The following is a 14619-nucleotide window of genomic DNA, read 5'->3' as shown; positions in this document are numbered from 1 at the left end:
TGTTGGGGAAATGGCTCTTTAGCTTCCTGTGCTAGACAAGAGGCTCCTTAACCATTTGATTTGATTTGATTTGATTTAGGAATAATATTCTCATACCATGATTCTGCAATTAGTATAAGCAATATGGTTTCAGGAAAGGCATTACTTCAGAAAAGGCATTACTTATGATCATATGGGACTGACTTAGAGGGATATTTCTTTCATATAGAGTTTTGCATGTCTTAAAGGAAAGATATCTTCAGAAGGCTCCATATCCATCCCCTCGGGCAGTTACTGCAAAAGTGGGGTAGACCTCATAAGTCGTATATGCTGTTAAGTCTTGTCCAAGGGTCACTGCTTGCTTGAGCTGGGCTGCAGACAGGGGTGCAGCTGCACTAGGGACAGCATATCCTGGGGAAGGAGACAGAGAAAAACCTCATGAAAGGACTCGAACTGGCTCTCTTTTGACTTAATCTTCTTTGATCAATATGAAAGTTTAACATATTGCTTAAAGCCAAAGGTTAAAATGTACATTTCAAAAAAGGTGCACTCAGGGGAAACAATGTCTAGACTTAGTGATTTTTAAAATGGCATTCGAAAGTCCTAGGACAAGGTTCTATAAATTGGAGTCAGGTTACCTGTGTCAGACTCACCTCATACATAATTAGAAACATTGAGGATGAGTTCTATTGTGGATTGAATTGTGTCCCCCCAAAATACGTGTTGTAAATCCTAACCTCCATGTCTGTGGTAATAATCCCATTTGGGATTGGATTGTCTTTATGTTAATAAGGCAGGATTAGTGTAAAATGTATCTTGAGTTCATCTTTTTGAGATATAAAAGAGGATAAACGTGCAAGATAGGAAGCAGAGATGGGGGAAGAGAGATGCCAAGCCACATGAAGATCACCCAGGAGCAGAAGCTCAGAAGAGACAAGGACCTTCCTCCACAGCTGACAGAGAAAGTCTTCCCCTAGAGCCAGCACTTTGAATTTGGACTTCTAGCCTCCTAAACTGTGAGAAAATAAACTTGTTTGTTAAAGCCCACCCACTTGTGGTATATCTATTATAGCAGCACTAGTTTTTTTTTAGATAACTAAGACAGGGTACATGAAACAGAAACTTAACAAGATCCTCAGTTGATCAAAGTTCTAGGTTTAGGGCTTTTTCATAGGGTCTCAATCTATAAATGAGGGTAGTGGATTGAGGGGGTGGTAGGGTACGGGGAGAGGTATTATGGATCTGGTTCTGCTACACTGCCAGTCCTGACTAAATGATACTTTCAAAACTTTAAAAGTCATTGCCTTAACCAAAGAAGAATCTGTAGAGACTGGGTAGACCAGTAGGGAAAATACTGTGAAGTTTGTGTATAACATAAAAGCAAATAACTAACTTGTCCATATATAGATCTATCCATCAATGGCAAAAGCATCTTCCTCTTGCCCCAACATCAAGCCTATCTTTGGTGTATCAGGAAGTGTTGATGCTGGTCCTCATCCTCCAAAAACCAAAGGATTTGAGGGGCAAAGAAAACATCTGTGTGCTTTCATTTTAGTATTATGTGTAGCTAATTAACATTTACTCTTTTTCCCTCTAAATTTTATTTATCTTGTTGTTGTTGAGAACATACACAGCAAAGCATAATTCAAGTTTCAATATGTACAATTTAGTGACATTGATTACATTTTTCGAGTTGTGTAACCATTCTCATCCTCCTTTTCTGAGCTGTCCTTGCTTACTAACATAAAATCACTGCCCTCTAAGGCAGTGTCTAATCTTTTTAGTTGCTGTTGTCAGTTTCATCCCATATAGATAGTTCTTAAAAGAGCATAATGCTCAAGGCAGACCTTTTTACTTGTTAAGCTAAACTATTGCTCAGTTTTAAGATGACTTCAGGGATACCTTTGGTTTCAGATTATCTTAGAGCAATAGTTTTAGAGGTTCATCTACCCTCCATGACTCCAGAAAGTCTATAATTCACGGGAGTTTGAAATTCTTTTCTGCATTTTCCCTCTTTTGCTCAGGATTTTTCTATGGAATCTTTGATCAAAATGTTCAGTAATGGTAGCCAGGCACCATCCAGTTCTTCTGGTCTCATGCTAAGGGAGGCAGTTTTTCATGGAGGCAGTTAGCCACACATTCCATATCCTCCTCCTATTCTTGACCGCCCTCCTCCCTCTGTTGCTCCAGGTGAATAGAGACCAATTGTTGTGCCTTGGATGGTGGCTTGCAAGCTTTTTTAAGACCCCAGGCACTATGCAACCAACTAGGAGGCAGAACAGAAGTACCAAACACGTTATTAGCCCAGTTAACTGGAATGTTCCATGAAACCATGACCCTAAACCTCCGAAGGACCAAGGACCTAAGTCCCATGAGGTGTTTGGTTGTACATAAGCAGCAGCTTCAGCAGCTACTTTTTTTTTTTTTTTTAAATATATGTATCACACGACTTTTGCCAATTCAACTAACATTCACTCGTAAAGAAGAGGGTGTAATAGCTATTACCTAGAAACAATTGTTTTCCTGTAAATGTGTTAGACCAAATCTTGGATATTTCTGAGACTACCCAAAAATTGTGAAAGATAACAAGAAAAAGGGGGAGTATAATTAAGCAATGAACAGAGACAAACTGATTAATAATGTCCTTTTGGTTTACGTGCTGTGGAAGTCTGCCCAACCCTAGGCACATTTTTTTTTTCCTGGTGGCTTCTCAGGAAGTAGTGGCAGGAAGCTGGCTTGACTTTTTTTTTTTTTTAAATGAATCCACTCCTTGGCTCCTTCACTTGGGGCAGTAATGCTGACTAATATGCTAGTGAAGTTTGGTACATTTTCCAAAGATATGAGAAATGTATTAACAATTACTTTCATACTTTTGGAAACAATATTTCTAAAGTAAATAAGGTGTGTGTGTGTGTCTCACAGATTTTATTTTTGGGGATTTTGAATTTTCTTTGCAGTTTGGCTAATTTCTTAAGAGCAAGTGTATTTATGTTTTAAACAGATTCTTCCCTTGGAGACTATTATCTTTGCTTGACTCCACAGTTAAGTTATAACACTGGCTCTGAAATTCTTAGTCATTCCCCAGACAACTCTCCTGCCCTAAATAGTTTTAACTTCTTTCAGGAGCAAATAGAAGTGAGGATAAAAATCCTTTCCAGTGTGAAAGTAAACTTCATAAACCTACTGACGGTGGCTCATTTATTTTTATATACATGAGTTAGGCTTCTTTAGAGTGCAGCTTTCTCCAACACAGGGAGTCAACATCCTCCAAGATTGAGAAACCCTGCCACAAGTCCCTGAAGGACAGACATGTGAACACTCTATAATATGGAAAGCAAGCACAGGGGCTGATGGTCCCAGCACCACTGAGGGAGGACCTTGTCCTCTGCAGTGTCAACTGTTACCTTGGTAAATTTTCAGCGACTCGCCACAGGTCTTCACCATGTTCTTAGGGTGAAAACATTTACATTCACATGCATGGTTAATTTCACACCAGGGTTTCCAGCTGGCTCATTCCAGTTCAAATCCCTGCAGAGAATTTGCATTTCTAACAAGTTCCCAGGTGACGCTAATGCTGTTGGTTAGGGATCAGTTCTGAGAATAATTAAAACAATGGTTCTCAAATATTTATTATACATAAGGGTCACCTGGGGATCTTGTTAAACTATAGATTTTGATTCAGTGTATTTGGGGTGGAAATGCAAATTCTCAGCAGTGTTTCAAATCGGAACGAACTCGTTGCAAGCCATGTTTCACTCTCATTTGCTGGAATGGAGGATGTATTTGCAACTTTTCAGAAATAAAAGAAAATGAGAGCGAGCTCTGGTTTGGTGACTGAGGAATACAGAAATTCTCACGCCTACACATAACCAATACATGAATTAACCAATTGATAGAAACGTCATATTTCTAGTCTAGTCAGACCTCACTAATTTGGGCTTATCGGTAGCATGCTGACATAATGATGTCAGAATGACAAATTAAAAAAATATATATGTAAAAAAATGACAAATTAAAAAAATATATATTACTAAAAAAAAAAAAAGAAAAGATCACTTTAACCTCCAAGAAAAATTCCGAAATAGGTTTACTGCCTAATTCCCTTTAATTTCTAGTGGATTCATTTTTTAAAAATATTGTGTTTTAGGTAAAAGTTTACACAGTAAATTGAGTTCCCCTTTAGCAATTTTTATTTACTTTTTTTAACAAGTTGTTCTGTGTTACTGGTTACATTTTTTCAATGTGTCAGCAGTCTCATTATTTCCATTCTGTTTCCATCTAACTAGCTTCCCTTCCCCTCCTTGCCTTCTCATCTTTGCTTTTGGGTAACTGTTGACTGTTTGGTCTCATATAGTTGATTGTTTAAGGGAACACATTACTCATGGGTTATACTGTTTATTTTATAAGCAAATCATTATTTGGCTGAAAGGTGACCTGCAGCAATAGCTTCAATTTAAGTTCAATGGGTATCTTAGGGCGATAGTCTCGGAGATTCCTCTAGTCCCTATCAGCCCTGTAGGTTTGGCCTGTTTTAGGAATTTGAGTTTTGTTCTATATTTTTCTCCCATTCTTTCCGGAACTTTCTATGGTGTCCCTGGTTAGAATGGTCAGTAGTGGTAGCTGAGCACTATCTAGTTTTTCTGGTTTCAGGTTAGAAGATGTGGTTCGTATGGGCTATTAGTCCCGTGGACTAGTTTCTTCTTTGAGCCTTTGATTTCCTTCATTTTCTTTTGTTCTATATGAGTAGAGACCAATAGTTGTATCTTAGGTGGCTGCTTACAAGCATTTAAGATCCCATACGCTGCTCAGCAAACTCAGATGTACAACATAATCTTTGTGAACTATGTTATGCCAATTGACTAAGTTGTCCCCCAAGACTATAGTGTCAAGCCTTTTGACCCAGTAAACCAATCCCATGAGTTGTTTGGATATGTGTAGGCAGCCTCTGTAACTGTGCCCCTTGTGTGGTTTGCTATATATGTGAATATATACGCTATACATATGAACATTTTATATGCTGTACATACAAACATACATATATGCCTACAGATACAACTATGCATGCCCATGCATTTCCTGTATATGCCTTCCTGTACACATAGACACACCCGTGTCTACCTACGTAGCCACACACATATTTTTGGTTGTTTTTACTGTCGTTGTAAAATTGTATATGTTGTAGCATTTACTGAAATAGTACCTTTTTCTCTCCAGTGGATTCACTTTTAGTTATTAGCATTTATTATGGGTATATAATAAATGGGAAAAGGCTTTTCAGTGTGACCCCTGAAGGCATGGTTATCTACAGATATACTTTACTGTAAGCAATCAGCATATACCCCAAACTAAAATTATAGAACAGATACATTGGGGCCTGATTATTCGCATATTGAAAAGCTCTCTCTGTATCTGTTCTCTTTCCCTCATGGCTTAAAACAATTGAAGAAAAATGTGATCTACACATTTCTTTCAGGAAGCAAAGTAGTAAATGTAGAATCGAAGACTAGAACTGGGGAGAGAGCCCATTTGCTTAAAAGCTGATTGACCTTGGGTAAGTTACTTAATCTTTCCTATACTCAGTTTTTTCATCTGTGGAACTGGCATTATGACAGAACCTAGCCCTGAGAGAATATAAAGCAAGCTATGTATTTAGGTGAGTACCTAGCACATAGTAAGAGCTCAAGTAAGTATCAGCTATGAATAGGTTGTTCAGAATTCTCTCACCTAAAGTTAAAAAAATAAAACAAACCAGACTCAAAGATATTGACTTGCCCAAGATCGCACAGCTGCTTAAAAGCTGAGCTGAGACTGGAACCCACTCCTGCTGTCCAGGACAATTCTCTTGCTTCAGGCTTTAATGGTTCACTCTGTCAACTTTTTGGTTACAGAAGGTACAAGTTGGAATTATTGTAAGTGGAGTTCAAAAATAATTCTGAGATTGTGGTTCCAATGTAGCATTTCCCAAACACCTCTCCAGGGTGCCATTTCTGGCAATTTTTTCCATACCTGGAAAAGCAGTGGCAGAAGCAGCAACAGCAGCAGCTGCTGGAGTTTCGGCTCCTTCAGTGGGGATACCCAGGGTCTGCAGGGTGTGCTCGGCGGCATATGTCTTTGCTTCATCCACATAGGCACTTAGCTTTGGAGGTGTGAAAGGGTGGCTGAAAAGCATAGTCAGGATAGGCATCTTATACTTGTGCTGCTGAGCCAGGTGAAAACCTAAGGCATGGCTAGCTCTTTAAGATGACCGGATGATGGAATTTTATGTAGGTATTTTTCGGTTTCTTTGCTATTAAAGCTTCTAAATAGACATGCACGTAGGTATATTTGTGACTTGACCTAGAACACTGATGACTGATAATGTTTCTGGGCATACTTGTATCACATTATATGACTTATCCAAGGTATATGTGAGCACAGTCTTTCCTGAAATATATAGAAATGCAGCCTTGGGGTAAAATTCAGAAGGTGATATTCACATTTGGTCTAAAATTCATATGATGGGACATGGTTTTATTACGTGTAAAAATGGCACTTTCATATGGTTCAATCTAAATACTGCCAGATAAGAAAATAGGCTGTAGTTTTCATTCCTTTCCCATTTTATCTTACCTGCAGTTTTCCATTGTTTGATTACTGCTCCTACACAGTTTTCACTGTCTGTGTGAAATTTTGGGGGCTCTTGGATGCCATCCTCATAGGTGGCACAGACATCCCAACTACATGTCCCAACATTTGTGTTTAAATAAAATGCCTAGGTAGCAGACGTGAGTATTCACTTGAGTATTGAAATGACTGCACACTCATTTACAAGCAACTCTTATTCTCAAATCTAAATGATTAGAAATTTGGATAAGTTACGCACATTGCAGGATTCTGGCTGGCCAGAGCAGGAATGGTGATTTTGTATAAAAATAGTTGTCTTTGGTCTTGTCCAATGGCAGTGTGCAGCTGGTATACCGGTTGTCCCCAATTATTTTTCTGACAAATTTCTTCTAATATCTACAAGAGTTTAAAAAAAAAAAAAAAAAGATTCCCTCTTCAAATGTCACATTTGCATTATTTCTCTAGTTTTGGGGTTTTAAAAACCAGTCTTTAACTAGAGTTTAAGCCAATATAAAAAGATAAAATGCCACAGTTTAATGATTCGTAAAATTTAAGATGAACTCCATTGAAAATGTTATATCTATTAATTCATAAAAATCATTTTCACACCATTTATTCTAATATGTTTTTTGTTCAGTCCATTAGCTGTAACTCTTTAACCAGAGCTTAATTTTATGATTTCTGTTTGATATATTTATTTTACTAACAAAAAATTGATGCTGTAGCATAATGTGGCTGGATTTATTCATCACGACCTCAATTCCCTCTGTTTATTATTGTTCAGAGATGACAAACTAAGAATATATTCCTAGTCTCCTGTCATCTATTCATATGTTTTTCACATTATATTTTCATAAAAAAACTTAAAAAGTTTAAGGGGTTAGTATTTATTGATGAGCATTAATAGATGGGTGTTGACAGTTACAAAGTCTTTATTAGATTGGCAAGATACCACTTCTGGCTATTTGTATAATTATCTAATTTTTATCACCTTCTTGTATTTTTTTTTTTTCTGTCATTTCCCTAAACTGAATTTTTCCAAAGGCCTATAATCTTCCTCATCCTGAATCATTTCTGGTGGCCCACAAGCTCCGATCCTTCCATTAGTCATTTGATTCAGTAAACTGCAAAACGGGGCACATAACCCACTGCCGTCGAGTCGATTCTGACTCATAGCGACCCTACAGGACAGAGTAGAACTGCCCTATAGAGTTTCCAAGGAGTGCCTGGTGGATTTGAACCACTGACTTTTTGGTTAGCGGCCGTAGCACTTAACCACCACTACGCCACCAGGGTTTCCAATAGAGGGCATAAGTGCAAGAAAATTACTTTGTGGGCTAGAACAATGGCCCAGGTTGTGTCTATATTTAGCTTCTTATCTCATTTGTTTTAATACTAATCTAACTGCAATCATATGACATTTTGTAGTTTATTAACTTTGCAAATTACTCTTATTTTCTCTGTTAACATTTCTTTTTAATACTCTTAAATTTGTAGCAACTTCAAAGCATCCCCTGAGGTTCTTGGGCAATAGTAAATTAGTTTCAGCCAGCAGATAGGCTGCCTGTCTATGTACGCCTGGTGTGTAAACACATGCTAAAGGAGAGTACCACCCCCAACTATTGTCTTTGCAGGGCCGTACTCAGTCCCTCTGCTCTTCCTGTTGGAATTTCCTATCTCTGCTATGGAGTTGTTAAGGCTCCATCTATTGGTTGGGAGTGACACAGTCATCAATTTCTAAGTCAGAGCTGTAGAAATTCAGAGACGAATTAATTCAAGCACTCGTATTGACTTATAGGGATAGTTGCTTATATATCAGTATAAACATTAATGTAAAGCATGACCCATTTATAGCCTAGGTTTAAAATAAAAAGCAGAGATCTTTACTCATGCTGTGTATAACAGCTCTCAGAATTCTTACACAGAATTTATGATTACCATATTTTTATGCAAACAATGTGTGCCTTCTACATTTGTTTTACAACCATACCCTCCACCCCCACGAAGTATTTTCGTAAGTGCCACTATGTCAATTTTTTTTACATGTTGCTGTAAAAAAGTTAGCATAGTGCACTTATGAAAATGCCTGGGGTGGGGGAGATGGCGCAGTTGGCAAACAAATATAAAAAAAAAAAAAAAACAAATATAGGTGTGTATTATTTGCATAAAAATATGGTACCCATAAAAATTTTTCTTAAAAAATTTCTAGGTATCTCAGTACTTTAGTTAGGTTCTTTATTTTGGGTTTTAACCCAAGAGGGGCTGGATAACTAGCTTTTGTGTTCCCTGAGTGAAGCTCTTTCCTTGCACTTACCATATTTCATTATAATGCCCTGTTTGTGCGTCAGTATCTCCCACTGGATTGCCATACGATATTTTTGATGGCATGGATTATATTATGTTTGCATTTACATTCCTAGCATTTAACAGAATACTTTGTGCATAATAAATACCCCAAAATGTTTTTCGAACAAATTATTACTGAATTTACTGCTCTCACAGGCATCTTTTTTTTTTTTTTCAAATTACCTGGATAGGGTTAGCAGAAATCTTAGTAGGCAGAAGAACTAGTTTTGGGGTATGAGAAAGCCATTAATTCCATAGGGGAATACACAAAATGAGCTTTTAAAAAACCAAGTTCTCTACTTGATTGCAGTCATAAGGACCACTTCCATAAATCTGAGGCTCTTACCACTGGGGTGGGAGTAGGGAAGCTTGTTTCAGGGTATACAGACTGTAACTATGAACAGCCTGATATAGATCATTCAGCCAAAGGGTATTTCAGAGAGGCCAGCATGTACTGCATAAGCACAGGAACCACAGGGCTAACATAGATCTGCTTTATTTTTAACCCTCTTATTCAGTTTCTGTACTGGAACAACTCTTATAACTTTTAAATTTCCAACAATGAAAATATAGAAACATGGAAACTTAAAACTGTGAAATGAAAGCAATAAAAATTCACCATAATGCCACTGCCCAAATGTAACCATTGTAGAAAACTTAATTTGATATGACTGATGACATCTCATAGTTAGATATTCACCTACATACCATGATAGTTTTCTTAAAATAAACATAGTGTTTCCAAAAGAGAGTCCTAAATGGTCTATTCAGGGTTTCCTGTTATGAATACCCTTCATTTGCCAAGTAATTTTGCTCACAAGCAATAGGCATTTATTCTGAAGTGGAGTCTTTGCCTCATTTTATATTCATTTAAGGTATTGGTTGTTAATTCTGAAAAATTCCCAGTTTCTTTGCATTTCAACAGATTATTTAAGGTTTTGAACTCTATGGATCGCAATCGTCCTATCCTGTCGTGCATGGGGTTACCATGAGTCAGGCAGGGGCTGACTCAATGGCAGCTAACGACAACTTCGATTATTGGTTTTTTTTTTTTTTTTTTTTTCCTTTAAGCAAATAAATTAGCCAATCACCATAATATAATTTGAAGGAATGCTGGCCACTGAGTGCCATTTTTCATTATAGACCCTTTCTTTTTCTATAATTTAAAAAACAAAAGCCTCTATAATGAAAAAATGGCACTCAATGGCCAGCATCTCCTCAAATTACATTATATCAATTGGCTAATTTATCTACTTAAAGGAAAGAAAAAAACCAATAATCCAAGTTGCTGTTGTTAGCTGTCATTGAGTCAGCCCCTGATTCATGGTGACCTCATTGTGATCCATAGAGTTTTTATTGGCTGATTTTTAAGGAATATCCCCAGGCCTTTTTTTACTAATCTGTCTTAATCTGGAAGCTCTGCTGAAATCCATTCAGCAACATGCAAACCTTTACTGACAGAGCAGTGGTGGCTGCCCTTGATATTCATTGGCCAAGGCACTAGGCCTGGGTCTCCCACATGGAAGGCAGAATTCTACCACTGAACCACCATTGCCCTCAAATAGCCCAGACCAAAAAAACAAAAACAAAAACACATTACCATTGAGTCGATTCCTACCCATAGCAACCCTGTAGGACAGAGTAGAACTGCCCTATAGAGTTCCCAAGGAGCACCTGATAGATTTGAACTGCTGACCTTTTGGTTAGCAGCTGCAGCTCCTAACCACTACGCTGCCAGGGTTTCCCAAATAGCTCAAGTAGGGACCAAATAAAGCCATTTAATGAAAGGTTAATGATGGTCATTCGCTCAATTTAAAGAAAACTATCTTTGGAATATATTACGTACCTGGGGAGCAAGTTTAATTCCTTGGGGTTTTAGAGTGACAGGATTCATTGGGGTGAGCTCCATCCCAGGCAAAAGGTCATAGAGTTTATCTTCTCTCTTGTCTCCTTTGACCTGGTATCCACGACCCAGGCCTGTGTATGCCAAATAGCCACGACCGCCCAGTCCTCTCACTCCCGCAGCCCCTACAGGTACATTCATGTAAATTTCTAGGAATGTAAGAACGATTAAACTGAATCAAACCACCAGAAAATCACCCTGAATCTCACTGTAATGGAAAAGTTAGCCCCAGTCACATTAATTATTGTCCTGAAGGTGGGTAGAAAACTCTAGGATTCTACATAATGAAACTCAACATAAAGTAGGGTTTACTACAGGTATCTTTTTTCTTTATTTTTTTTTAACACCATCTGTGCAGAAAGCAATACCATCAAATCTATTGCTAAATACACAAGCAACTAAAATTTTTTGGTACAGAGAAAAATTTTGCAATTTTTGTCTTCACTTAGCCTTTTGTTGATGTTTTGCTATAGTCTAAATAAATGTTGAGAAGGTGTTTATTAAAACATCCCAATGTAATACGACCAAGTGTATTGAAATCAGTCTTGCTTAAAGACTGTCACTGACCAGCAAATAAGAAATGAATTCCAGCTTTTCCACTAATCCCACCCCCCAATGATCTACTGGAAACCAACATTTAGAAAGCATGTTTTTTAGTTCATCATTCCCTCTCTTATGGTCTGTCAATATGAGGCTTAAATTTCCATTGAGTTTCATGCATAGATTCCTTTTGATTTTTGTTTTGTCGCACTACTAATTTGATTTCCTACTGGTAACATAAAGAGATAAGAAAAATTAGATTGATTACCCTCCATTCATGAATATCATTCATTGATTCTTTTCTTGTTATAAGAAAGATATATATCTTTTTCCCTTGCAGTGGAGTTTATTTTTTTATATACATTACAACTGGTTGACAACTTATATTTAATGTATGGATCCTTTAAGGACGTGATTTTAGATTATAAATCAATAATGGTTTAGTGACATAATTTGTCTTTATATAAACAGGTTATTCTGAAGGAAATTCTGATAATTTCTTTATCAGTACAATTCTGGGAAAGGTAATTGTAATATGATTACAAAACTTTTAAAGGAGCTCTGGTGGTGCAGTGGTTAAGTGCTCACTTGTTAACTGAAAGGTCGGTGGTTTGAACCCACCAGCTGCTCCAAAGGAGAAAAATGTGGTGATCTGCTTCCATAAAGATTTACAGCCTTGGAAATCCTATGGGGTGGCTCTTTTTTTTTTTTTGGTAATTTAAAAAAATGAAAGCCTCTATGATGGAAAATAGTACTCAATGGCCAGCATCTCCTCAAATTACGTTATGCTGATTGGCTAATTTATCTACTTAAAGGAAAGAAAAAACCAATAATTCAAATTGTTTTTGTTAGTTGCGATTGAGTCAGCCCCCCGACTCATGTCCTATAGGATGGCTATGAGTCAGAATGGAATAGTAGAGCCCCTACGATGGTCAATTTAATTGTTCTAAAAATGGCAGAACACAGTAAGACAAGTGTTTCCACAGTAATCTGGGGGGTACCCCTTTGATTCTATGTCAAATCCAAGAACAGATTTAAATACACAGTTTCTTTGTTGAATTGCCCAGATTGGTATCATATTTGGAAGCCAGGACTAGGATTCTGTTGGCATTAGCCACATCCTGAAGGGGTCCACAAGATAGAGACAAAATGGTTTCTTGGAAATAAAGAATGCTTTTATTATATTGTTTGAGCTAACTGAGCTCTCTAAACTGCTTGAACAGATTCAAAGAGGAAATATTTATTGTCTGGCAGTAAGATTGACTTTTTTTTCCTCCTATCTGGGAGTTTACTATCTAGTTCCCCATATCCTGGAGAAAAACATTGGATTTCCTTAATAGTGTAGCTTTTTAGTAGGCGAAATATATTTCTAGGGGGAGGGCAGATGAGGGCATCTCCTATTCATGATAATTTGTGGTTTCTAAAAAAAAAAAAAAAAAAATTTTTTTTTTTTTTACCAGAAGGTGACGCCACTGAATCACTATCAGGTATACATGCACCTTGAAATATTTTTGCTATTTAAGATATTTGGTTTCCATCGGACCATACAATACTGAGTCATGTATGATTGGAAGATGGCTGTCCAACAATAAAAGATAAGCTCACAATTATAGAATTGAGTTTTTGTTTGTGCAAATTTTATTGGTCCATGCCAAGATCAAATTTATGCTTTAGGCTCATTTGCACTATGTTCTGACCAAGTTTCCTTTTCAATAACCAGTTGTAATGTGAAAAAAGATTTCTTATGGAAGGAAAACTATCACTATAATAATTGATTTTTAATAAACAATTTTCCTCCTTTCTTTCCAGCAGAGAAAATTTGTCTAAGGCATTGCAATTCAAATCATTTGAAATCTTGGGGCAAGAGCTGACTGGTGTTACCTCTAATAGAAGGGGCCCGGATAATGGCCCTGTTGCTGAGGTGTCCTTTGGAGGCTGGGAAATGAAGGCTAGGAATTGCTGCGTAGGCCTGGGGGGCATAGAAGACAGGAGCTCCAAGGTATGTTGTGGTGGGATCATAAACATGGCCCAAAGAGTAGGTGTAGTCTCCTTGCAGTGTGGTGCCCCTTCCACCTGTGCCTCGGGTGTACCTAATATAACTGTCCTTGTCCACTGGTTTGGCTAGGGTCACTTCAATGGGGGACCCATCCAGCACCTGTTATAAAGAGCAAGGAAAAGGCAATGTGAGAAGATATGATGATATGAGCACAGTGTGGCTGACCTCTAGTAACATGTAGCCTTTTAAGAATTAGTCCATTTGTTGCCATGTTTACTAATTTTTTCATTTCTATTTATCTTGTTGGAAAACTTAGTGGCATAGTGGTTAAGAGCTATGGCTGCTAACCAAAATGTCGGCAGTTCAAATCCACCAGGCACTCCTTGGAAACCATATAGGGGCAGTTCTCTGTCCTATAGGGTCACTATGAGTCAGGATTGACTCGACGGCAATGAGTTTGGTTATTTATCTTGTCTCTCCATAGACAAGTTTGTGTTTAGTGCCAGCTGATTTTCACTCAGTGGTATTGCTGGTAAGCTGCAAGAGATATCAACAGGTTTGATAGTGACTTATTGGCCACTGTCCCTTTATATAATGGTTATAACTTTATTATCTGGGTATAGTCACTGTGACAGAAAATTGTGTAACATTTCTATTATGTGATTATATAGATATATTTTTAAGTATGGAATGTACTCACTACTACCTAGCATAGTACAATGGGTGAGAGGAAACCAATAAAGTGACTTTTTTCAATTATTAAGCATCCTTGGGTGGCGCAAATGGTTAAGTGCTTGACTCCTAGCAGAAATCTTGCTTTGGAAAGCAGGCCTAATGTTCTGTTTCTGAAAGGTCACAGCCTTGGAAACCCTATGGAGCAATTCTACTCTGCACACATGGTTCGCCATGAATTGGCATCGACTGTAGGGCAACTAACACTAAGAACATCAAATATTACACCTTGAATCAGGCCTTCAGCTGACAGCCAGTTAAAAGTCTTGCTCCTTAGAAGTGGCTACACAAGAGATAAGTTTTCACTAGGAAAGAAGAGAGGTGCAAGTGGGGACCTACTCAAGGAGGGTGAATCTACAAAGTTATTACAGTCTTCCCTTCCCCACCCCCACACCCTCCGTAGATATTTCCTTGTGAAACAATATTTTGATTTGGAGAATTCTTTGCTGAACATTTAGGAACTGACATATAGGAACGGCAGGGGCTTTACCCAGGTTTCTTAAGAATTATTACAGTGATT

At 37.7% G+C, this 14619-nt stretch overlaps 1 protein-coding gene across 2 annotated transcripts in view; it reads right to left on the bottom strand.

The window, feature by feature from the left end:
• Positions 1 to 238: 238 nt before the first annotated feature.
• Positions 239 to 14619, bottom strand: part of A1CF (APOBEC1 complementation factor) — a 55108-nt gene continuing 40727 nt past the window's right edge. Inside the window, exons 7-11 of one of the 2 annotated variants that reach the window (XM_049855708.1) lie at positions 13253 to 13526; positions 10775 to 10980; positions 6842 to 6978; positions 5986 to 6137; positions 239 to 390 (exon numbers count right to left, since the gene is read on the bottom strand). In XM_049855708.1, the coding sequence (XP_049711665.1) occupies positions 239 to 390; positions 5986 to 6137; positions 6842 to 6978; positions 10775 to 10980; positions 13253 to 13526 (921 nt within the window). The remainder of the gene's footprint in view (positions 391 to 5985; positions 6138 to 6841; positions 6979 to 10774; positions 10981 to 13252; positions 13527 to 14619) is intronic. The other variant, XM_049855709.1, reaches the window with a different exon arrangement.

This window comes from Elephas maximus, chromosome 16 (genome assembly GCF_024166365.1).
Source record: "Elephas maximus indicus isolate mEleMax1 chromosome 16, mEleMax1 primary haplotype, whole genome shotgun sequence".
Taxonomy (NCBI): Eukaryota; Metazoa; Chordata; class Mammalia; order Proboscidea; family Elephantidae; genus Elephas; species Elephas maximus.
Note: the sequence above shows the minus strand (reverse complement) of the source record. Positions and strands in the feature narration are given on the sequence as shown.